Source organism: Dermacentor silvarum, chromosome 5, assembly GCF_013339745.2.
Source record: "Dermacentor silvarum isolate Dsil-2018 chromosome 5, BIME_Dsil_1.4, whole genome shotgun sequence".
Lineage (NCBI taxonomy): Eukaryota > Metazoa > Arthropoda > Arachnida > Ixodida > Ixodidae > Dermacentor > Dermacentor silvarum.
This window is the reverse complement of record NC_051158.1, coordinates 28,010,828-28,036,324: the sequence shown is the minus strand read 5'-3', so window position 1 is coordinate 28,036,324 and position 25,497 is coordinate 28,010,828. Positions and strand designations below refer to the sequence as shown.

The window sequence follows — 25,497 nt, the reverse complement described above, 5'->3', positions numbered from 1 at the left end:
GAACCACAATATTGTTACGTGTGGAAGGACACGTAACAATAGGCGCATCCTAGTGGTGGGTTCTGAATCAATTTTTACCATTTCGAGTTCCTTAACGTATACCTAAATCGACTCGATCTGATGTACACGAGTATTCCATTTCGCCTCTGAAATTGGGTGAAATGGAAGAAGGGGGAAATCAGGCGGGAATGGCACTTTGCACAGTGGTTCATTATGGTGCCATAGTGGAAGACTCCGAATTAATTTTTGACCGCCTGGGATTCTAAGTGCACAAGCAAGCATTCTTGCATTTCGCCTCCATCACAATGGGGCCGTCGCCCTTGGGAGTCAATACCCGTGATCTTGGTGCCACCGCGGCGGGTGATTGTTTAGTACAACTGTGCGCTTGCTCACGCAGCTGCCATGGCCGGTCAGCGCAACAACAGCAGCAGCAACGGAAGCACTAACCAGCAGCAGCAACAGACAGTCGACAGGGAAAGCGGGGAGACCGAGGCCAAAATTCCTAAGACAAGCTGCGACGAGAACAGTCAGAATGGTGCACCCACACCCCAGGGTGAGTGAGCGCCCTCTACAATCTAAGGGGAAAAGAAATTGTCTGTCCAAGAGCAGAAGCAGCCATAGTAGTAGTAGTAGTTTCATCATCATCAGCGGCTTATGTGTGTCCGCTGCAGGGCCAAGGCATCTATCTCCCAGTGATCTCCAAATACCCCTGTTCATGAGCTAGCCGATTCAAAGTTGTGCTTGCGAATGTCCTGATTTCATCGCGCCACCTGGTTCTCTGCCGTCCTCAACTGCGCTTCCCTTCCTGTGGCAACCATTCTGTAGCTCTAATGGTCCGCTGGTTACCTGCCCTACGCATTACATTGCTTGCACCCAGCTTCCCTTGTACCGCTTAATGTCAACTAGAATATCGGCTCCTTCCCGTTTGCTGTCTAATCCACACCACTGTCTCGCGACCCAACTTTCTGGGGCAGCGATGGGAAAGCTACAAAGGTCGAGCTTCCATGCACGTGTTACTGTGGCAAGTATAATTCGGCAGAGTTTGACAGCGCTTCGTGCTCTGTTTTCTCGGAGCCGATACCGAATTGGCACAGCTTTGCTGTCTGTGGCAAGCCTTGCATTTGCCAAAGCTCGGAAGAGCAAAACGAAAAAAAAAAAAAATTATATAGCCCATTAGTGACACTTCGAGCCAGTGCACTTAGCTCGCTGGGTGTCACTTTGGCGGCGGGGTCCAATGAAGGGTCATTCAGGAAAGGGTTACTCAATTACTACGGGGTGGGGGGAATGCTTATTTACAAGAACCTTTGCAATAAAATATAGAAATAATATTTTTTTAACATATCTATTTGTTTTGAGCAAATTCAATTAGGAAACATATCCAAAATCCCGGCAGTTAAAATGGCTGAATCCGTGGAGGGCTCGATAGGTGCCAAAAATGAAAGTTTCAAGCCTGCTTTGGCTTCACTGATGTTACGAGAATGCTCGTAACATTTTAATTCACACATACAAAAATAAAGTGGCCTTAAAATTAGTGACGACTCTGCATTGGGTAGTCGTTTATTTATCCTTGAAGCACTCCTATCATGACTACACACTTCTGTGCAGCGAAGTGAGTTCGTCTTATACCCATGCCACACGGGCAAAGTAAAGTGCACTTTGAGCGAGCGAACTTCAGCACGCTAAGTATCACTTTGTCGACGGTAGTGTGTCAGCATTACCCAGTGATCGAGCCCCGTTTCCTCAGCACAGCAGCCTCATGAACTACTCATTCGACCACAAACTACCCAGTGGCCAAGGTAGGTGAGAAAACGGTTGGATACATAGATACAAACGTATGTAGATAGATAGGTACATAGCCCCTGGGTAGTGTGCGAGGTAACCTAAGAATGCCAATGCATTAGAATGATACGTTGAGCTTTGTGGGTTTTAAAGGATAGACAAATAGGGTCGCTGAGCGATTAATACGGCCCAATGTTTTGAATACATTGAATTTACAGATCTACCAGTGTGGCGGCGGCATCGAATGATAGAACCAATGTATAACAGCAGCCGAATCTTTGACAGCCGTCATGTGAATATTCTATTAATGAACTTAACAAGTATTTATGCTTTTCTGTGGTGCAGACCACTGCTGCTGCGACTTTATCGAGCAGAGTGGTTGTTCGCAGCAGCCCTACAAAGCATTGTCTGTGAATCTAGAATAAACAGTCAACATATATTGATAGTCAAATAATTTTTGGTATTTTCTGCCGAAATTTAGTAGTATTTCTTGGCTTCTGTTGTCGTGCTTTTAAAATTCTAAGGTTGGCTGGTCTGCTATCGCTATGGCAATTGTTTTAAAATGATGCAACATTTAGCTGCATTTGGCCTTTAAGTGTGGCGCTCGTTGCATGCTGTGAAAGTGTGCTCAGACAGTGTGTGTTGTTGTGGTTTCAGAGGACGGTGACCCCGAGAGCTTGGTGGCCGGCAAGCAGCAGTCATTACAAGAGGAAGATGGCAAGGAGGATAGTGTGGAGGAGGAGAGTGCCGTGCCGCTGGTCGTGATGTACAACAAGCGGCGGTACGACGTCAAGGTGGCGCTCTCGGCCAAGATGGCCAAGCTCAAGGAGGAAATACAGAAGCTCACCGGTGAGATCGTGCTGCCTGCCCCCGAAATGGAGGCGATAGCAAAAGAGGCACAAGGGTCTTTGCGTTGTTGGTAGAAATGAAGAACGATGAGCTTAGCTAAAATGTTGCGATTGTGTGACGACCTGTGAGAACTATGTGATGGCTGTGCGACAGTGCGTGAAAGGGGCCGTATAGCATCGTGTAAGGGTCTCACCTTTTGTTTTCATAATTTTGACAAGGTGTGGCCTTTACACGAGACCAAACCTTTTGTTCGAAATGTTTCCGGCACAGCCGGTGACTTGTGCCCACCCCGGCTCTCACCACCTAGTAACGGCATGCGGACCCACACCGAATGCGTTTGCTTCTCTGTAGGAATTGTGTAAAACAAATTTTGGACTGCCAAGTTGGGGGTACGGCCCTAATATGGGTGCCCTGTGTAAGGGCCGCACCCACAACTTGGCTTAGGTGTCCTCACCTAAAGAGTATATATCTTACATTGTGCACGGGTGCGGGCCTTACACGAGTCTATGCGGTATGTGACAATGGGATGAAAGGTCTTGGCGGGTATCAAATAACAATTACCGTAACAGTGGTGTAAGACATAACCTGTCACTGAAGAACTGAAATTTAACCTAGTTGGGTAAGGAATCATCGTGGTGTAATCATCGTGGAGAATAAGGAAACACATTTGCAGTGTCAACGAGAAGGACAGAAGCCACCTGGCCAACCAGTGTGTGAGATGTGGCTGCTTGCTGCTGTTGCTTGACTAGACCTTGCTTCGGCACAAAAGAAATGTATCCGACAAGTTGTCAAAGCTTACCTTATCGTCACGAGCTAGACGTGTTATAAGGCACATGATTGGTGTTGCTTCCTGATCCTCCTCTGTCACTCCTTGCATGGTTTTTTGAGCCGGTGTGAGGGCCGTTTTATTCTATTTAGTTGTGTTGTCTTAAATCCTTCAGTTGCGAGTAGTGCAGTTGTCCGTCCCCTTCTCTGGTGGTCTCTGTTTTGCACCCATTACACCACGATAGCCTATCACACTCAGCACATGCATAACTAGTCATCACGCAAAAAACTAAACTTAAATTTTGCAGTTCACAATTGCCTCTCGTTGTTCCATTTCATATTTACTAGGTCACTTTTGTTCCTGCTTTCGTTGTCATAAAAGCAGAGAGCTTGTAAAGTACTATGGATATTGGGTGAGGGAAGGCTTTAGTTTCACATTAAGGTGACAAATTCATAGAAAATTTAAAATGAGCTTATAGCCATGTTTTTCTTCTGGGGGTTGCATTAGCACACTGCCGTTTGCGAGCGACTTCTGCAGTTACCATATTTACTGGGCTAGAGCTTGCACTACCTTACAGAAAAAAAAATAACGAAAAGAAATGCCTGAAATTGACGTGCACTAAAAGTGAGTGTGGAACCATGGTTTCACTAGCCGCACTCTGTTTATGTTTGGTGCAGTGGTGCAGCCTACTATGCATGCCACATTGTGGTGCTATCGCTCCTATTTATGGCTCATAAACGGGACACAGACACCATTGGGCGCTGGCACTGTATGTTTAAAGCAGTGGCATCGATCCTGTCCCGTGTTTGCATCATTATGTTTTCTTGTGAGGTTGATTAGCTTTGGAAGGATGAACACAACACGTAGTAGTGTAAATAAATGCAAAGGTAGTATTTATTTACCTTTTGACTTGGTAATGCCAGGTAAATGACATGCAAAGCCTAGTTCTTCAAATATTATGCTAAGGATTCGAGGAAGTTTGACAAATCACCGTTGTCCGAGCGATCATGTTTGTCCTTGCCGTGTCACACTTTGGGGCCAGACGGGAAGCTTTCAGCAAGATAGTCCTGCGGAGAGCACATGGTCAGTGTGTGTTGACATTTGTCAGCCAGGGAGGAGGCAGAAACATCCTCTTGCGCCTAAGCCGTCCAAGCCATCAGTCGGTGCTAGCATGCGAGTGCTCGTGCTGCCTCATGTATCTGTGCAACTAGAACAATGGCTCCACTACCAGAGCATGTGTGACATGGGGGAAAGACATATGTCGGGGTGCGTAATATGATTGTCCCCATAGTGGCCACAGGGTGGCACTAGCATAGGAGGACTTCTGCCGTCTCTTGTCATAGCTGTGCTCCTACAACTACTGCCTTTGCGTGTTGTGTGGGGAAGCTGAACATTAGGATATGTGAGTGTTCTGTGCGGGCAGGATGAATGATCAGTGGTGGAATTCCTGCTCCGTTTGCGCCATTCTGCTTCATTTGAGTTTTCCTGCGCCATCCTGCTCCATCGCCCGCTAATTGAGCCAAAAATAAAACCCTGCACCGCACTGCGCCATGCAGGAAATTTTACTTAAAAAAATAAACTCAAGCCAGTTCCACGAAGTGAAATCTGTCGAAACAGCGGAGCTGTGGTTGTCTTCGTTATGGTAGACTGTTGCTTGGCATTTTGCCGCGAGGTTCCGTATGAAGTCCACGGGCGATAAAATTGTCGCGCGCCGTGCGGTATGTGCGAGTGAAAGCGTGCGACGGGGAGCCGGCAATCGCGGCTTGCGCATGCAAGGGTGGGGAGCGGGAAAGAAGTGCGCAGTCTTCCAGTCGCGGACAGCGCTACGGAGGGAGGGCATGGAGGTAGAGGGGCCGCACTTTACTGCGCCTGCACACTCCCGCCGAACCGGAAAATTCTGTGGGGAGGGGGGGGCCTTCCCTCCGTATGGCTCTCATCCTTTACTGTCACGTGACGGACTACACGGATGGCGAAGGGTCGACTAACAGCTCCGCTGTTAATAAGGGCACTTGGCTTAGTTTCGGTTTCAGTTACAGGCAAGTGCGTCGTCTGTCTGGCTAGCTCAATTTAGTCTTGCTACGATGTAGCTGTAGCCAGGGTTTTTCCTTTTCTCTTTCTTCTTCATACGCGGTGATTGTTGAAGTTAGCAGCGACTATCATTGTGCGCCGGCAGTCTGGAAGTTCAAGGACTGAAAAATGGCCAAAAGTAAATAATATTCTCCTGCTATTTTGTGTAACCGCAACTAGCGTGCAGTCGCGAAAGTGTAAAGCGCACCAGCCAGCGTCGAAAGCGGTCAGAAGCGAGCGGTAGGCCGGTAGGTCTTTTCTCAGCGATGCACGTTTAGGTTAGTTGCCTTTGTCGCGATCGAGTAGTAGGATGAGCAGGTGTAGCGGTTCTGCTTCTAGAGTGCCCGCATAAAAGTTACGGCATTCTATGGTTTAAAAGGAAGCTTTAGCTCCGGGACTGCTATCTAAATACATGAGAAAGGAGAAATACTGTTTCTCGGCAATCACTGCACCAACTTTGATGAGATTTGCTGCATTTAAAAGATAAACTTAAAATCTAGAGACTGGTGGAAGCGTATTTTTGATTTAGGCATAGAGTTTTTTTATAAAGATTGTCGAACATAGCAACTTTTCTGAAAACGAAACTATGAAATTTACAGCTTTGTAACTCGGGAATGAAAACCGATAACACAATCCTGGAAATTACATCTAATCTAAAGTGGACAAAAATAATGTATAATACACTGCTCTGCAATATACCGTTAGTATGGAGTGTGACTTTTGCGAAGCCCTGGTAAACAATGTAACAAATTCACTGAAGGTATAAACTGATGCACAAAATTTGTCTGCTTTGGATGCTCTAACGGATGCTGTTTACAAAACTGCGATATCTGTTGTTGGTGTAGAGCTTCAAATTTGTAAACATTGTAAACTCGCCAATTGGGTCAAAATCAAGATTTCGCTTCCAACAGTCATTCGAACTTAACTTTCTTTCACAAATGTAACAAATTTCATTAAAATCGGTCCAGTGCCTAGCACACCAGTGTTTCTTATGTAATAAAATGGTCCAAGGCAATCGAGCCTCTTTTTGTAACATTGTTATCAGGTTCAACGTTTTCAGATATGATACATGCTCCTCTAATGTAAAATTGAGTCCGATATGCCCATTCTATCTCTTCTGAAATGGTATTTTAGTTGCTCCCAGCCTGCTCCAAAACAGCAATTTATCCAGGAGTGTTCCAAGCCACACTGTACCAGTTCCACCCCTGTGAATGTCTAACTAGAGGGCCTCCCTGCAACTGGCAAAAGTTTTCTTGCCTTTAAAATTGGTGTTTTAGACTTTCCGAAGCACTAATCTGTCACCCCAGGATGGTCTTGACACTTGCCTTTAGTGGCGCTGCGAGAACACAGTTTGTTCGGCCACATTTGTACAATTAATTTGTTTTCTTCTGTCTTGTAGGGGTCCCGCCAGCGATGCAAAAGCTGATCTACAAAGGTGGGTGCTGCTATCTAATGCTCGGCTCTCATTTGTCCCATTGGGTCCCGAAAGATTTGGAGACAGCCTTGCAAATGAGGGTGTTGTCGAATTGTTTAGGAGCTCGTAGCTTACCAGTATTCTTGTAAGGAAAAGCGTTTAAATTGGTACATTTTGCAAGTAGTCGAATTTAGGGCCAAAATTGAGATAACATTTCGAAATTTCAACTCCTGCAGCCACGGCTGCATGAGTAGGAGCACTGCGGAGAGCACGGTGGGCGATGTGATGTGTTTGACTTAATTGTTGCAAATGCTTACGTGCTTGAATTACTGAGTGCTTTGGCACTTCAATATACTCATAATTGTGACAAAACCACAGTGTCAGTAAAAAAAAAAAGAAAAAAAAAAACTCAACTATGGCACATGAGAGATTATTGTACTTGACACTGGTCTTCACATACCTATGCCAATTTGCGTCTTTTATATTTATTTTTATTAGTACAGTGAACTAGCTGTTGTATGCAGAACTAATCTAGAAACGGTGAGTTTGATGTAGTTTTATCAGGACACATGCCGAATCGTTATATGGTCGTTGTATGTACGAGCATGCAGCATGAAAATTATTGCACAAGGGTGAATACCTTGTTCACTGGAAGTTCTAATTAAGGAGGTTCGAATTAACGAGATTCCACTGTACTTGTGTAAAAGCAGTGCCACGAACTGGTTACTATGTAATGGACGCACTCTACATTTTTCACTCGTGTGTTGTGGTGTCCAAGCATGTTGCCTTCCGTGTGTGCTCATGCGCAGGGGCTCCCAAACCAGACGATACCAAGAGTCTGCTGGAGTTGAATCTGTCTGCCAACGCCAAGCTCATGCTGGTCGGCTCCACCCTAGACGATGTGCTCAACCTAGAAGTCCCCACGCCCGAGCAGCTCAAGGACGACACACCACAGGGTGCGTTTTTCTGTGGCATTTTATCGCGATAGCAATTATACGGACGCCTGGGAGGCGCCTTTGCATCTTCTGCACCGCCATGCTGTCACGGTTGATGGTGCTTGCATGTGGAAGGTTAGGTCTTCAGAGACGCAACGGACGCGCAGCGCGTTCTGCTGTAAAAATGAAAGCTTGTTCTGCCTTAAGCGGTCATCACGAGTGTTGTGCATGGAAAAACTAGCGTTCCAGCTTTGAAGTGCATGCAGTGGTCGTCTGAGCAGGCAGTACCTTTGAAGCTACGAACACTGATGGTTTTCCGTGGAGTGGCAACTTGGTAGTTGCCATTCCATGTTGCCACCGTGGTAGTTGCCAGGGCTATGTTACTACTGCGAAGCTGCAGTTACCTTGGGTGCTGCATTGTGCCAACGTGTCATCCTGTGTATTGTTGGAACACTGGGCAACAAACTCTGGTGCACTGCTGAATATTGCTATTGCTGTCCATGGTTTGCCCTTCGAGCGAAACTGCCCACCCTAAGATTTTTTTGTATGTAAATGCATGTTTGTAGTATTAACAGGTTGCCACTGAAGAAATACATTTGGTGATTGATGGCAACTATACGTATTGTTGTTGGTATCAGCAGTTAGAGCAGTGTGTTCAGCCAGTCATATGACTTTCTGTTTATTTCCTTACATTCTTTTGTTTTGCACTGATTCTGCTCAACACTAAGAATTGTTGGACTTTGTAGTTGAACGGCACAAAAAGTTTGTTTGTGCCTGTGAAATAATCTCACTGTTCTAACGCACGGAGGTTAATTTGAATTGGAAGTTAAGTGGCATGATCCTTCTTCCTTGTTCCGTTCTTATACATATGCACCAACTTGTGAAGCTCATGCTGTTTGCTGACTTTTCGCTTTTACGTTTTTCTTTTCAGCCACGAAAGAGCCAATCAGTAAACAAAAAGTGAGTATCTCCCTCTCTTGAAGCCGTTGTTTCTCAACCGTTTAACTTCTTGGAGTAAGCATGTTGAACAAGGGCACTGTATATCCATTCACTCAACGATTGTTCTGCATTCAAGTTGCTTCAGTCATTCAGTTGTTTTTCATAAACACCATTGCTTCTCAGGCAGTCACAAGGAATACCGTTGTTAAAGAGACAGTACAGAGGAATATTGAGTTGATGTATACCAGTAAATTATGGTTCTGCAGTGGCAAATGAGAATTAAAAATGAGGCAAAGGAGAAGAGATGCAAAAAATGTGGTTGATCCCTCTTATATAGGAATCGGTATAGAACACGAAAGTGAAACGTGTCTTCACAGAAGTAGTGTAATGTTTATTGCACATTGATATATAATGTCTATTGGTGTTTTGTGGCTAAAGCGCCCTTAGGCGTTGATGCACCCACGCTGATGCCTGGTGGCACGTCTCCTCCATCACGACTACCAACGGCGATGACCATGAGCAACCGTCGTGCATATGGAAGCTGCACTACGCTGCACACGCTAGCACAACGCGAAAGACGAAGCACGTAACTGACACACTAATACAACGCGCAAGACAAAGCACGTAACTGAATCGTCACCGAGTCAAATCAGCGCGTACAGCGCGTCGTAATTGCAGCCTCCGCGATCAACTTCAGAAACATTTTCAGAGCTAATTGCGTAGGCCACGCTCCGCTGTGCTGAGTACGGTGAACGCCACCTAGGTGGCGTTGGTAGTGCTTCTTGATGCCAGCGTCCCTTCGAATGCTGGCATCGAGGCGTCGTAGTGCTGAGACCACCGAAGCGTTCACTGTCGGTGCGCGTTAGTGTCATAATGCAGTACTTCTCTTTTCTGCTCGTAGGCGGCGGCACCGCCCCGAGCAAGAGCGCGGGTACACGGAGGAGTGTTAGATATATAAGGCGCGTCTGTGTAGCTCTCTGCAAATGCGTTTGTGGCGCAATGGGTTAAACGCTCGGCGATCTATCGTCGCGGACCGAGAGGTCGTGGGTTCGATTTCCAAATTTTGCATGTTTGTGGAACTTTTTCTTCTGGTTTCTTTCTTTGTATTATGTTCGTGTACATTGTAAGAACGTCATATCCGTGACGGAAATACGTCAGTGAAGTCTTGGTGGACCCCGGCATAAAACACTTTCGTGTTAAAACAGAATACAGGTGGCCATGCCGTCCTGAACTTACTGCAACAGCTGTCCATGAAGTTGTGAATTTTGGAAGCTCCTACTAAACACATTAATTGTTTTTCGCTAGGGAAGGACTACGCCACTTTCTAAAGAAACGAATGACTTGGCCTAGAAAGTTTTGACTTGTTTTTTGTCCCAATGCAGCTTGAACATGACAATGTACTGCATTTTCGGGACTATAGTCTGTGGGGCGTTTAAAATTAAAATTGCAGGCTATATGTGATGTTATTATTTAACATTGGAAACACGTTTGAAAGAAACATGGCCAGGCTGTGCCGGCAAATTTTTGCCTCACTAAATTGCATGTTGAAATCAGCTTTGCAATACTTGTCACCGTACGATGGTTTCACGAAAGGTGGACTAAGAACTGCTTCAGCGGAGAGATCGAATTGTGAAGGTGATGAAGACATTGAAAAGCCGTTCATTCAATCTGACTTGCTTGGCTTGTTTTGTTCTGAAGCCCCGACAAAAGCGATTGTGTTAGGTTTTAGAATTGACTCTATAGCTATATGCGAGCCTAATGAAATAAAGCTAGGTTTTTGCTGGCTGACAATAAAAAAATTTTCTAGCCTACTTTGCACTGGTTGCAGACAATCTAAAAAACATATTTCAGTCGAAATTCGTCTCTGTGGACTATGGCAGAGTGGACTTTCTAGAAAAAAACCCATTTATTTTAAGCCCAAACTGATCCCTGCAATACTGTTACTGCGGGTGCAGATTATAGTCTGGAAACTGCGGTACTTTAAAATTTGTGACATCACACTGACCTGCCATCATGTAGGTTTTGGCGCAAAGTCAAGAAAAGAGTCTGGCATTTATTTTCCCCTTTAGTGATTAACCCATTTTTGACAAATCAGTGAGGCAATCAGTGACAAATCAGTGAGGCATAGGCACCTTCACTGTCCCTTGAAATATCTGCATTGTTGCTGTGGCCAAGGATAATCTAATGATCCTATTCCATTGGTATTCCTTTTTTGTGCTTCATCGGTGGTGTGAACGGTGGTGTGTTCATGTTATCACCAGTATCGACCAGTCACAAACGGTGGATGATAAAAAAGATAAAGCATAGAACGAAGGGCATCCTTACATTATACCAACCCTGGCCTCTTTCTGTTCTATTCTTTTTTGTTTTTGGGAAACAACTGTCGGTTTGTGTTTCGTTCTTCCTTTGCAGTTGCACCAGAAAGTAGTCGAAAAGGGGGTTCCTGAAGACGCCATCCCAGGAATCCGCAATGTCAAAGTGAGCCTAGTGAAGTCATTTGTTTGCCCGTGGCATGCTAAAGTCGTGTGTTTGAGATCACTTCAACACCACGCTGTCTCTACTTGCCGTAAGTCTAGGCCTGCAGTGCATGAAAAGCAGTGTTGTCGTAATTTTTTGATGTGCCTCGCTAAAGTGAGATGAAAAGGTCCCTAATTTTGCTGCAAGGTCGCTAAACCTTTAGGCCACATAGGTGTTTTTGAGCACTGTAGTATAGGCTAGCATGGTGTAAATCATTTACCGAAACATCTCACATTTGTCTAGGGCTAATACGAGTGAGGAATAAACAGTGAATTTACTAGCAGTGTGTGCAGTGAGCTTTTAATTTACTGTTATACTTGCATGACAGCTGAAGTTTGGTGTTTACCCTCGTATTGTGAGGTTCCAAATGCAGCATGATTCGAAAGAACACAGTCAATCTGACTTTCCTATAGCATGCAGAGGCACTCGATCAACTTTATCCCTTAAATTTTTTTCAATTTCTCTGCACTCCTCGAAGGATAGCAAAGCTCTGGAAGACGCACAAGCCGCATATGTAATCACAGCGATGACATATTCTGTGACCTTTGTGCAGGTTATATACTCCGCTTCCACCCCTTGGTCTATCTGAAGGCTCTTCGTAGTACCGGGGTGCTTTGTGGACATTGTAAAATCCTGCCACATAGTCAAAATCTTGTGATTGCGGCATTTTGAGCCAATCAGAGATGCTGTAGCAGTCCAGTAGCAGCCCTCTGAGCCTATCAGAGCTGATAAGATGGCAAATTTGACAACATGGCGGACCTTGTCAACGTCTAGAATGGCATTCCTCGTTTGTCCAAGATTCATGCAATAAGAAAGCAGTGTGTTCAGGCTCGCGTGAACAACATATACCTTTCTGCATTCGATCTATCTTATCATTCACCTGCTGCATTATAAATTTCACTGTAAAGTTTGGAAATGTCCACGAATTCAACGTGTTCGGCGCAAGTGCAGAGCCCATTTAAACCGGTTTAAGAGAGAAGAAAAACGCTTGCATTTTGTGAACACACTGTGAATCCTGTGAAGGCAACTGTTGCTTCATCATGGTCATAGAGCTTACGTGCTATACAGCCAATTTCTGCCGCATCAATTTAACATTTGAGTAAAAAAGCGCGTTCTAGAAGCATACTAAAAAAAAAAAAAAAAAAAACTCTCATTGCTTTGAAGTCGCTATAATGTCGCCAAAGTTGTCCCGTCACATAGCTGAAAAAGTAACCACTCGCTAAATTGAAAAAGTTAATGCTAAACAGACAAGAAAGCCGCTAAATCTATCGAAAAAATTGCTAAAATGGCTACACTGATGTAAAGAACAGCAAAAGGGAGATCGGAGCCTGTAACATGCATTTCCCCTATTTTCGCTTTATTATTGTGGTTACATTTCAGAAGAATTGTGACTGCGCTGATCACATGTAATGAGAAAAGTGGTGATGCATTTTACGAACATACTGCTGTGCCTTACTTCACTTTTAAGACTAAGCTATACGTCACAATCTCTGAACCTGAGCGTCTGGCAGTGACTAGAATGTCAAGCTCTGGAGTGTGCAGTTGTGTAGACACAATGGCTATGTGAAAGCACTTCAAGTTATTGTTACTTATTAGTCTCATTATTCTTTGCTTGTAAGCAGCAGTTACTAGGAGGACTTGTTCTAGTTTGACGGTGTATTCACACGAAGGAGTAATCAGGCGGTAGTACACACCGTATTTAGTCTAATATAAGGCAGTCATGATTATACGGCGAGGTTGCAAGTTGGGGGACCCGAAAAAAATGACTGAAGTATGCACGTATATATAGGGCGATATAGAGTGGCTGAAAAATTATTCAGGATTGGCGGGGATTCCCCCCAAAACATAATAATCGAAAGTCGCCCGAAAAATAGGTGTGGGTCATATGCGAATTTTGCCTTGCACGACTTCACGGCAGCGTGAATTTGGCCTTGCAGTGCGACTACCCGGCAGTGCAAATGTCGCTTTAAGGTGTGGCTTTACGGCAATGTGCACTGCACTGCTGTGAAGTCATTCCTCAAGGTGAAATTCGCACATAACTCACAGCCTGCCTTTACTGTAAAATTTTTAAAATTCTCAGTGCGGGTTATATGAGCAATAGTATACAATAGCATTAGTGCCTCACCTGCCAAGGTTTATTAGTTGCTGCAGTTTGCACTGCGGTCTAAAATCTGGATTGCCGGAAATGTGGCATTGCTGCTGCCATATTGAAACAGTAACTGAATCTAACAGCCTAAGGCTAAGGATTTTGGGAAAAAACAACCTTGCCTTGTATTCGAATAAATACACGGCATTCATTGTGACGAAGATGTCACGTGGTTTTAAGGTACCGTGCATGATGCAGATGACGTGGATATCTGCATTGGAGGCCATGCATCCTCTTCAACTGCTGAACGCAGGTGTCGAATGGGTCTACTTTGTTACACAATTGGTGATTGTCACCCGATGTTGATGCCTGGCAGCATGACTGACATGTCCTTAAAAAAAAATTTATCTTTTCCATTTATCTTTTCCAGTTTTTCATTCTGGCAAGCTTAAAATGAAGATCATATGCTTACCACTGGCCCGATTCCCATGTGAATTTTGTTAGGAGATTGTATTGTTCGATCCACATTGTTGCATAGCTTGTCTGCCTTGTCTATCTGTACTTTTAGTTGCTAGTAAGCAGGCACTGAAAGCAGTACAGCTCTGTGTAGCAGCTTGCTTCTTTGATAGCGAGGAGGGGTTACAACGGGGGTTTCTAATTTTGTCTTTACAAGCCGCGCAAGCAAACAGTGTGCACCAAATAATGACATTACAGAGAGCATTAGCTTGTCCGAATATATATAGTCGAATATAGACAATTCAAACTCGGAAAGTGCTGAATAGCTTGTTTGAATTAAACGGAGTTCAAAAGGAAGCTCATTGAATGGAGGACTTATGTCCGTTGTTGCATTACGCGGCACATGTGCACTGAGCTACCACAAATGAAAAGTTCTGGAAGTGTGACTTCAAGGCAGTGAAGCCACACTTTTAAGCGACATTTTTGCTGCTGTGAAGCCGCACCTCAAAGCAAAATTCACATAGAACTCGCACCCCGGCTTTACTGTTAAACAATTCGAGTTTTGGGTGTGGGTTATATGTGCCAAAATATGGCACTTGCAACAGGAGACGGGAACAGCTGCCGGTGTGCGGCCGCACTGTCGAGTTGGAGGTGCCACCGCTTAACTTTCTGGGCTGCCGAGAGGATGGTCGGCTGTGCAGTATTTTCGAAATAACCAACACAAGCATCTAAGAGTTTGAATTACTGGGCATTTTCGCACATTAAAATTCAAATAATTTTCACAGGACCATAGTGTAACTTTGAATTAACGAGATTCCGTTGTATTATAGTATTTTACAGAGTACTGGGTTATTGTAGAAGCAAGCAGCTGCATTGGTGGTGCCTATTATTGCAGTGACCAACATTGTTCTACTTATCTGCTGATGCAAAGCAAAGGCAGCAATGTAATCGTTAATGCGACTTTAATTTTTTATATTTTCACAATAATGTCTTTATCTCATTGTTAGACAAAGCTTCACAAGATATTGCTAATAGCATTGTTACTGCCAGCTATGTCTCCAGCGACTGTCAATTTGTGCAAGGCAATACTTATATGGAATAGCTAAGTCTCTGTCTACATGAAAAGTGATTACGCCGCTGAGCTAGAGGTAATGTGTTCAATCCCAGCCGCGGCTGCCGCATTCCTCAGGAGCTAGAATGCAAGAGCGCTCGCGTACCAGACATGGGGGACACATTAAAGAACCCCAGGTGTTCCAGAGCCTTCCATTACGGCGTGTCTTATAATCAGATCATGGTATTAGCACGTAAAACCTTGCAATTTAATTTCTATGAAAAGTGACAGTGAAGCAGCTTAAGCACAAAATTTTCAGCAGGACGAACTCTTGCTATATTGGCACTTGCAACAGGATATAGCATGATGCACTGCACATCGCACAAAACATTATTTCAAAGTGTTTATTATGAGAATTCAGGTAGCCATGCACGATTGCATTAAATTTGGCGTGGCAGTGATTGTTGCCATATTTTTCTCATGCCTCGGTGGAGTGCTCATTCGACCCCTTGTTCCTTGACCCTAGGACTCACTGCCAACAGCCCCGCTTTCGGGAATGCTAAATAAATCTGGAGGGAAAGTACGACTCACGTTCAAGCTTGAGCTAGACCAGGTCTGGATCGGCACGAAAGGTGAGTAAGGCATTTGTGCTGGTGGGCCAGTAAGAAGCCCTGCTAAAGCATCAAGTTTGGTGAACTGGTGCTTTATCGTGATATTCTTGAGAAGAGGATAAGAGGGAGGTGGACACACAAGTGCCGTCTTTAGACGAATGGACAAGCATGTGGTCTAGAGACTTTCGTACTAGACACCAGTTCACTTGTCATACCAACAAGACAAAAATGGATAACTATTGTATTCAAGTCTGTGTAATCCAATTCTAGCCATTTTACAAAGGTACAAATTGATTTGTTTTTATGACAACGGCAAATTGACAGGTTTGGTCACTAGAATGCGAGTAAACCCAATTACCACATTTTCACGCACCAAAATCCCCACCAAAAATTCAACATAATTAACAGTAAGGTCGGGGTATGGATTATACACAAATTTTGCTTTGAGGTGTGGCTCCACCACACCAAAAATTTCACCTAGAAAGCCCCGAATAGGTGCTTTGGGATGCCAGATGGGAAATTGTCGCCATGAAAGCAAGACGGGCAATCCACTTTTTTCTGCCGACAACAGCCCATCTCGACATTGCCTGTGTTGATCTAATAGAGAAGTTTAGCTTGTCCGGTAATCGGGTAAACACGGGCGGACCTGGTGTTGGGGCGTTTTGCCGGAACCGTAAACGTGAGCCGCCTGTATGGTGCTACCACCTGGTGGTGCAGAAATCAAACAGACAAAAAAACAGCTAATATTGCAATAACCATGTGTATTCTACTTCTCTGCTGGTGTAAATTTTCGGCGGCAACACAATTACGCCACTGTCGAACATTTACACCAGCAGCAAGGTAGAATACACTTGGTTACTGCAATATTAGCTGTTTTTTGTCTCTTTGATTTCTGTGCCACCAGGTGGTAGCACCATACAGGCCGCTTACAATTACGGTTCCGGCAAAACGCCCGGTCCGCTCGCGTTTACCCGGTTACCGGACAAGCTAAACTTCTCTACTAGCTCAACACAGGCAATGTCAAGATGGGCTGTTGTCGGCAGAAAAAAGTGGATTGCCTGTCTTGCTTTCATGGCGACAATTTCCCATCTGGCATCGCAGAACACCTATTCGGGGCTTTCTAGGTGAAATTTTTGGTGTGGTGGAGCCACACCTCAAAGCAAAATTTGCGTATAATCCATACCCCGACCTTACTGTTAATTATGTTGAATTTTTGGTGGGGATTTTGGTGCGTGAAAATGTGGTAATTGGGTTTACTCGCATTCTAGTGACCAAACCTGTCAATTTGCCGTTGTCATAAAAACAAATCAATTTGTACCTTTGTAAAATGGCTAGAATTGGATTACACAGACTTGAATACAATAGTTATCCATTTTTCGCAGCAATAGTGCATTTGCAAAAAGAAGTGCTTAAGTGCTTGCCACTGCTATCAAGGTATAGTAAAATCTCGTTAATTCGGATTTTGGGGAACAAAAATAAACTGTCCAAATAACTCAATGCCGAATTATTTAATGTATCAAGAAAGCAATCCACAAATTCTTTCTCTACATCAACATGCCTTTACTTACTGAAGACATGCACAAACCTCGTTTATATTTCGCACTAGATCGGCACAGAAGCGGCAGTTTTCATCTCGTGACTGATGGGCGCTCTCAGGAGCAAATGCCTCGACGTCATTGCTTACATTGTCATCATGTTTTTCAGAGAGGACAGAAAAAATCAACATGAGCTCTATTAAGCAAGTCATCAGTGAAGCTATTGAGGGTCACGAAGAGTATCACATAATGGTGAGCTGTTGGTTTTATCATTTTATTCACGTGAAGATTGTGGGTGGTGCACTGAGCTTGCATGCACATTGCTTGTTCCGGTGGTTGCAAACAGCCAAGATGTTGAGAAACGTTTCAGGAAGCAAGAAAGCAACCATAACATCTTACTTGCCTTCGTATTGTGGTTAGATTCGTTAAGAGCAGTGCGTCAATGCAAACTGCACAGTGCTTTTGGCCAATAGCCAGCTATGCCAATGAGTCGAATTAACGCAAGTCTACTGTATAGCCATTCTGGGCAATAGGTCAAAAACGGGCGCATGCCCACTGGCCCCAGTTGTCTACACGGCAAGACAGCTTCAGCCAGCACTTACGAAGTGGGTGAAAAAAACACTAAGGAACGCTTCGCTTTGAAACTAAGTGTTAGTCTTGCTCTGTATTCACATTGTGAAGGACATCACTTGCGGTACTATGAGTAAGTTAGCTTAAGGGGGGACGCGGGTTCTAGAATGGTAAAAAACGGCCGAAAAAGTGATTTTTTGAAAAACGCATTTTAGGAATGTTTGGGCCTTCAAGCACCTGCCCTCAAATTATTAACCATGATTTCGATCAGGAAATAGGAAAAAATCGACTTTGAGAACGCCACGGGAGCCGCGAAACGACCTGCGAAAGGCAAAATTTGTTCAAACTTCCCGCGCGCGCCGCGGGCGCAGCCGCCACCCGATCGTCGCCATCTTGGGCTTGTTTTGTAGCTGGTTTCTTTGTGAGCATTTTGCGCCAGCTCAAAATGGCGCCGCTCAAGCTGAACGACCGCTCTCGCCACTTTCCCGAAGGGTGGTTCCGGGCCTCTGATTGGGCGGAGCGTGCGCGCGCAAGACGAGCCCCCCGTCTCGCGCCTCCCATTGGCTGGCGCGAGTGAGTGAGGCAGCCATTTTGCTTTTTTATTTGTGTTTTGTGCGCGCCGCTGTCAGTCCTCCGTTGCTCCGTGTTATCGGCGGTCGTCTGCTACTCTTGCGTTCACGCGGCTCACGCACATTTTTTTCATCTTACGGTGAAATGTCAGGAGACGCTCGCCTAAAGAAGAAGACGCGTCAGTCTTACGGGAAAAAACGAAAGCGTCCATGGAACGCACAGCTGAATATCGCGGATGACGGCGCGCTGACGCAACGACCTTCTGTTGCGCTCGAAGCGGAGTATTCTACCGAGGAACGGCCGGAACCACCTGATGCGTCCGAATCGCAGTCTACCGACGCCGTTGATTCCGCTGGGCCTAGCTGCATTACATCTGGTGCCATTGGATCGACAGCCGGCACATCCAGCGGCATCCAAGACCGCGTTGACACGAAGTTCTATTCAGTGGGCGAGTCGGCCGAGCGCGCGAGAAGTGCGGCGATTTTGAAAGAAAGCCTGGCATCGCAGTGCGCAACGGAGCGGAAATTCAAGCTGCTAGACGTTGAACTGGTGAGTGACGACAAGGAAAACGGCACTGAATTTGTTATTGTGGACTTGGCCGTGATAAACACGTTGTTCGGTATCGCGCTTTGCCCCGAGTGCGGCACGAAAACCATGACTTTGTCGAAGGCGGACAGCAGAGACTTTGGACTGTGTTCGAAGCTGGTGCTCTCTTGTCGCACCTGCGACTTGTGCGAAGAGCGGTTCTCTTCTCCAAGGGTAGCCGGTGATGCTGGTGCGAAAATAACGCCTTTCGAAGTGAACTTGCGTGCTATGAAGGCCATGAATAGCATCGGCAAGGGAGCAACGGCTCTGTCCGACTTTTTCGCCGCTATGAACGTTTCGCATCGTGGCCTGCACCACAAGACTTTCCAGGGCCACATGAAGGTTATGGTAGAAGCGTGCAGTGCGACTGCTACTGAGTGCGAGGCCGCTAGCGTTGCTCGGGTCAAAGAATTGTACGCGGAGTTTGGCAACCTGCCAGGAAACATCGACGTTATCTACGACGGCAGCTGGCTGACTCGCGGACATCGGTCCCACATCTGTGTAGGATCCATAATTGAGATGTACACCGGTCTCGTCATAGACCATGTTGTTCTGTCAAACTTTTGCCTGGGCTGCACCAACGGGCCAAAAGAAAATGAGGACGGACATGCTGCCTGGCTCAGTCAGCATGCTCCACTGTGCCAAAAAAACATAGATTGTAAAGCTGGCCAGATGGAAGTGGAAGCAGCCCTGCGCTTGTTCCAGCGCTCATTACAGAAGCACAAGCTTCGCTACACGACTATGCTTTCGGATGGTGATAGCCGAACATTTCATGCCCTGACGGAAGATGCAGTCTATGGCTATATAAAAGTGCAAAAAAAAGACTGCATCAACCACGTGCATAAGCGCATGGGAGCTGCCTTGCGCACACTTGTCGACAAAAGGAAAGCTCAAGGTGAGCCACTTGGTGGTAAAGGAAGACTCACACAAGATAGGATCAAAAAGATCACTTGCTACTATGGCTATGCCTTGAGGAGCCACAGAAACGATGTGCCAGGCATGCAAAAGGCTGTGCAGGCCACACTGCAGCACATGTCCTCGACGGACAAGGCACCCAGACACGACCTATGCCCGAAAGGCCCAGAGTCATGGTGCAGGTTCAATAGAGCTGTGGCTAACAATGAGGAGCCTCCACCACATAAAAACAGCCTGCCAGATTTTGTTGGCGAGGCACTGGAGCCTGTGTTTAGGCGTCTTGGTAGTGAAGCTCTGTTGGAGCGATGTAGTGATGGAATCACCCAAAACTCTAATGAAAGCCTGCATGCCATGATTTGGGAGCAGGCCCCAAAAACCCAGCATGCCTCACTGCGCAGCATTGAAAGGGCAGTGGCTGAGGCTATCAGCCGCTTCAATCAAGGCATCACGAAGAGCAACACTCAAATTGCTGAGAAGCTGGGCTACAGTGCAGGGTCTTGCTTTGTGCGCCGCAGCCTTGAAAAGGACAAAAACAGGCTTCAGAAGTCGCAAAAGCAGCATGTGGACAGTCGTGTTACCAAGGCCAAGCTATCGAAACGGCACAAGCCAGCAAAGGATCCTGCGTACAGCCCTGGCATGCTGTAGAGTGAAGTGTTTTTTGGGTGCACGACAATAATAAATTTAGGTAATTGAGTAAACACTCCATGTGTGTTTGTGTAAGTTTACTTGCCTATGGCAAGGATACCTTACAAAATTTTTATATTCCTTTAGCTTGCAGGGCACATGAAGTGGTAAATATAGTATCTCCTGCTGGTTTAGGGGCAGTACATGGCTTTTTCTAACAAACTTTTCCCAGTTTTCTGGGAGGGTACAACCTTATATTTAGTGTGGATATTCTTATGAAGAATAGAGCTACAAAATGATGTCATTAATATTGCTGTAGCTGCATTCTAGAAAAAGTTACAGCTGTCTAAACTTCAAATGCGTTTTTCTCAGTTCGATGTTTTTACACACCTCACTCGGTCTTACGGGGCTTTTTTCTATGATGTTTTTGAGTGACAATAACAAGTTTGGTATCAGTGTATTCGTATTGGAATGATCTAGGGGGTGATGCTATTTCTGTTACTCTAGCATTATATTATAAATTACAATTAAGAGTAATAATGAGTGAAAATAAGGAAAAAATGTTCACAGTAAATGTTGGGCTACTTTCTTGCCTTAAAAATGCTTTTAAACAAATAAAAATAGCATCACCCCCTAGAGCAAGTCTTTGGCATTAGGGTCATGCACTTACTTTTTGTGTTTAGCAAGGTGAAATTGCCAAAAAGTCCCGTAAGAACTACCCATATAAATTTATTTTCAGACTTCAATAATTTCTGAACCAGAGTAGCTATCAAAAAACTAATTATATATTTGAAACCAGTGTGAAAAACTGAACATAACTGTGAAGTTTAGTTAAGATTGAAGCAAAAATAAAGAAAATTTTTTTAAAACCCACATCCCCCCTTAATCCAGGGCGTGGGCTGCCACTGATGACATAGCACTCTGTTGCCAATAGCTTGTGCCCTTGCTGCTTCATTAACTAGCACTAGGAATCGAGCTAGCATACCCGATAACTATGGCTCGTGTCCTTAAAAATGCGTGCGAGGTCAAAAACTGTGGTCTGGCTTTGCGATACGAGCTTGAACCCTCTCCGATAACATTGGTGATTATATACCTGCCAACTGTCCTGAATATTTCAGTAAGGCTTAAAAATTTCGACTTCTTTTGCGATTTTATGAATGTGGCGTCGATATTTTAGACAAGTTAGTTCTGTTTGCAGAAAAGTTCTGCCCCTCCGTCTCTGAACCTTCCGCTCTAACGCTTTTGATTGTGAAAGAACGCCAGAGGGGCACTTGCTTTGGGCAAGTTTACACAGACAAGTTCCTCAAGCAGGCGAAATAGGCGATGTCTTGGTGCAATTGGGGTTTTTGCTGGTTCCCTTAAGTCGGCTTCGCCGCAGTAGAGCCGTCTTATGTTGTGAAGTGCGTTTAAAAGTGTAATGGGGATATCCTCACGAATATTACTTGTCCCTTAATTATGCACGCACCGTCTCCGGTCACAGTACGAACTGGGCTGGCAGTCATTCCAAGCAGTTTCTGACGTTGCTGTGGCGATTTACGACCTTTCTCATTGTTACTTTTTTCTTCATGCGGTCTCTTGAAAAATGTATCCACACGGTTGTACGGCAAATGCCATCAAATGGGACAGTACTGTCAGCTATGTGTCTGAAATATGTAGGACAGAGAATAACCAGAAGGTAGTGCAGAGTCTTTAGCAGAACCTGTAGATTTCATAATCTCTATGTTGAGTTGCTGCCTCTAGTATAAATGATCCAATGTTCAATATAGTGTAAATTTAAAATAACAAACCTTTTCCTCTGTGCAAGCACTTACCATGACTTTCAAACACAGTTGAATTAGTCAATGATGAATGGACCAATGTATTCTGCGTGCATTGGGTTGTTGCATAATAAATTGTTTCTTCGGGCCATGTGCAATATTTATTGCAGGCTCTTCAGCTTGGGACAACGGAAGCCTCCCGCTACTGGATCTACTGGGTTCCTGCGCAGTACGTGGATGCCATCAAAGAGACCATCCTAGGAAAATAGTCACAGTACCTCATAAATTGACTGGAGTCCAGACGCGGGAGAAAGGGGAGAAAAAAAACTGAAAGATGGCCATAAAGCAAATAGAAGCGAAAGGTTCCCGTGCTGATTCTCCTCTTGTTCTTATGTTCATATTCAGTGTTGATGACGTCCGAGAGTGAAAGAAAACACTTTGACGAGCATGGTATTTTTGCAATTTTACACTCGGGGCATCCCTTCCCTTTCTGTCCCCCGGCTGTACGAGTGACGCTGAAGCACGGGCGCTCCCAAGGTTGCGTGCTGTGAGAAAATAAAAAAAAAAAGAAGTTGTGACAGTGGAGATGGGCATTTGGTGTGAAGTTTTGTTTTCATAGATGCATGTTTTCCAAGCTGTAGATGCTCTCGCGTCTCGCATGCAGAGAGATGACACTTAGCATGCTGGTTGGGGAACCGAGTGTTCGTTTTGGATCAGCGAAAATGGTGCACATTGGTTTATGTTTATTTGCTTAGCCTGATAGCACACCTCAGAAGTAGTGTGCAATTTCTGTTGCACCACTTCACGTTACGTAGCGATGTGATCAAAACTTGCCCATACTCGGGAGCGAGTGTGCCGACCTATGCTCACGAGTGCATTACTAACATTCCTGCCTCCCAATGTGCCACTTCGAAAACTGCACTAGCGGTGCTGTCACTTCTAAAATGACAGTGGGCTTTCATGTATTGATAGATACAGTAGCCACAAGTGCAGGCAAAGAATGGGAAAAACCTCCAGCGAAGGCGGCCAACCTGAACCGAAGAATGCTTTTTTCTTTTCTGGTTTCGTTCCGGAGAGAGAAATTGGTGTTCCAGTTTCCCTGATTGGGAAGTAGTAAGATATTCCTCTCGAAAGTCTGTGCCTGGTGTGGTTGACATTATCATGACATCACTACACAAAGCAAACTTTGATGAAGAAAGTACCTTTAAGCCTAGGTAGGATGATGTTGATCATAGAGTGTAGACAAGAGTGTAGAATGTGGGAGCTGGAGCGATTGCAGAAGTGAAGTGAGCTGTACTCTGACGCCATGATGCTTACTTGAGGCAGGATGGCTATTGTAACAGGAACTGGTTAATAGAACGAATATTATGGTAAATTATTCATGGTGCTCTGAGACTTGTCAGTATTTATTTCTAGGGTTTAAAGAGCTTGGAACTTTACCTAATGCAAAAAAAAAAAAAATTTGTTCTTGCAAACATACGGAGGGTTAAACAATGGAATGAACTTGTTGCCAGTGATGTAGGGTTACAGCGATAGCTATTAAAGGTAGCGTACTACATCAATTTTCCCTGTTTGCTAACGGGGATAATAGCAAACGGGGATAGCCGATATTCTAGTTGACATTAAGAGAAAATATGGAGCTGGGCAGGCCATGTAATGCATAGCGTAGATGACCGGCAGACCATTAGAGTTACAAAATGGTTGTCCAGGGTAGAGAAACGCAGTCGAAGACGGCAGAAAATTAGGTATGGTGATGTAATTAGGAAATTTGCAGGTGAAAGCTGGAATCTGTTGCACAAGAGTGGTAAGTGGAGATCGCTGGGAGAGGCCTTTGTCCTGCAGTAGACATAAAAATAGGCTCATGATGATGATGACTGCAATCATACTTCATGGCATTTGTCATCTGCATCCTGTTCCTTGGATGAAAGGTATTAAAAAAAAAATAACCTGCTCTGAAATTTGATACCAGCGCTACAACATGCGACCTGTCATGTCGTGGCTGATATCCAAAATAAGTTGCTTCTGGCGTCGCGCGACTGTTCGGAGCTGGTGGACACTGATGTACAAGAAAATTCACGATGTACGGGGTGTTGTAATGGATGCGCAAGCCTAGCAGATGTGTTGCTTGCATTCTCTTGCTGCCTCGCTCGCACCACCTGCGCATGCAGAATCGGTGCCGTTCAGATACCCAACGCCCCTTGACCACGGAGACGTGAAACTGCGACCTGCACCTGTCAATCACTTGGCTTCAAGGTGCATCTATAACGGCCCTAGGCAGTGCAATTTGTGTTTCACAAACTGTCACCGTAGCCTTCCCATTGACATCGCCTATGCTGGCTTCACCAATAAAAATAGAAAAATTTGAAGCCGATTTAGCCTTCAAGGGATCCTGAAACGATTTTGTACAAACGTACCGAGTCGTTAGGGTAGGTCCTTTTGATCATCTTTTGACACTTTTAAGTGTCGTTAAGCGTGTAATTTGCACTGATCTGTACTGTTTTGCTCTCTGAAGTAGAGATCAGTAGTAATGTAGTATAACGATTTAAAAAAGGCACATCGCTACCGATCGCAGCACGCGAATCGGCCGAGTTTTCAGCCGCCCCTGACCAGGTGACGCGATTTGGCCATATGACGTCAGTAGAGCGAGCTATCCGATTGGCTGCCCAGAGCGTGCCAACATTATGAACAAATATTGTTCGTAATAATTGAAATGTTAATTTGTTTCTATAAAAAGAAAGTAACAGAAAGAGAATGCACAAGGACTACACTCTTGAAAGCACTTCCAGCATACAGCAAGTGTCATCTGCTTGTGTTCTCTGTGTTGATGCGAGCTGCACGGTCTGTGTTGGTCCCGATCTATCTTTTCGCGAGCACCATAGTTCGCCCTTGCGTTCTGGGTTGCAAACGTAGCGATCAGTGACATGTTGATCCACATGTCCCTCTGCAAGGCAAACATACGAGCGAAGTGGCTGCAGTGCTGGTTGTCGGTATCCGACTCTCAGCAGCATCTACGCGTTTGCTGCCGTCACTTCACTCAGTAGGATTATTGCTATATACCACAATAGTGTTCCGCGTGTCCGGTATTTGGGTAAACTCGAGCGCAAGCTGACTGCGCCTGGGCGTTTTACGGGATGGGCGGAGGCACAAACATGAACGGCCTTTTGAATGGCCTGGACGGTGCAGCCACCTGGTGGCAGAGAGCTCAACCAAACACAGAACTAATATAGCAGTGATCAAGTGTATTATACTTTGCTGCGGGTGTAAATGTTTTTGGAGGAGCGTAATGGTACATTTGTACAACAGCCGCTGAGCGCGCTGCAGTGTTGGAAGAAAAGCGGTTGAAGGCGGTGGCACCACAGGCAGCAAAAAATGCCATAAGGTAGTCATTTCATGCTTCCATCTATTCTCGATTACGGGAGAGCCAGCATTTTTTTTATTGCGATAGCAATTATATGGACACTTCAACCGGAT

At 45.1% G+C, this 25,497-nt stretch overlaps 1 protein-coding gene across 2 annotated transcripts in view; it reads left to right on the top strand.

The window, feature by feature from the left end:
* LOC119453173 (uncharacterized) overlaps positions 1-22,611 on the top strand; it is a 70,100-nt gene extending 47,489 nt beyond the window's left edge. Inside the window, exons 4-12 of one of the 2 annotated variants that reach the window (XM_049667609.1) lie at positions 398-553; positions 2,437-2,628; positions 6,861-6,896; positions 7,685-7,831; positions 8,742-8,770; positions 11,162-11,227; positions 15,386-15,491; positions 17,175-17,257; positions 22,197-22,611. In XM_049667609.1, the coding sequence (XP_049523566.1) occupies positions 398-553; positions 2,437-2,628; positions 6,861-6,896; positions 7,685-7,831; positions 8,742-8,770; positions 11,162-11,227; positions 15,386-15,491; positions 17,175-17,257; positions 22,197-22,295 (914 nt within the window). In that variant the 3' untranslated portion in view covers positions 22,296-22,611. Of the gene's footprint in view, positions 1-397; positions 554-2,436; positions 2,629-6,860; positions 6,897-7,684; positions 7,832-8,741; positions 8,771-11,161; positions 11,316-15,385; positions 15,492-17,174; positions 17,258-22,196 lie in introns of those variants that run through there. The other variant, XM_049667611.1, reaches the window with a different exon arrangement.
* Positions 22,612-25,497: the final 2,886 nt, after the last annotated feature.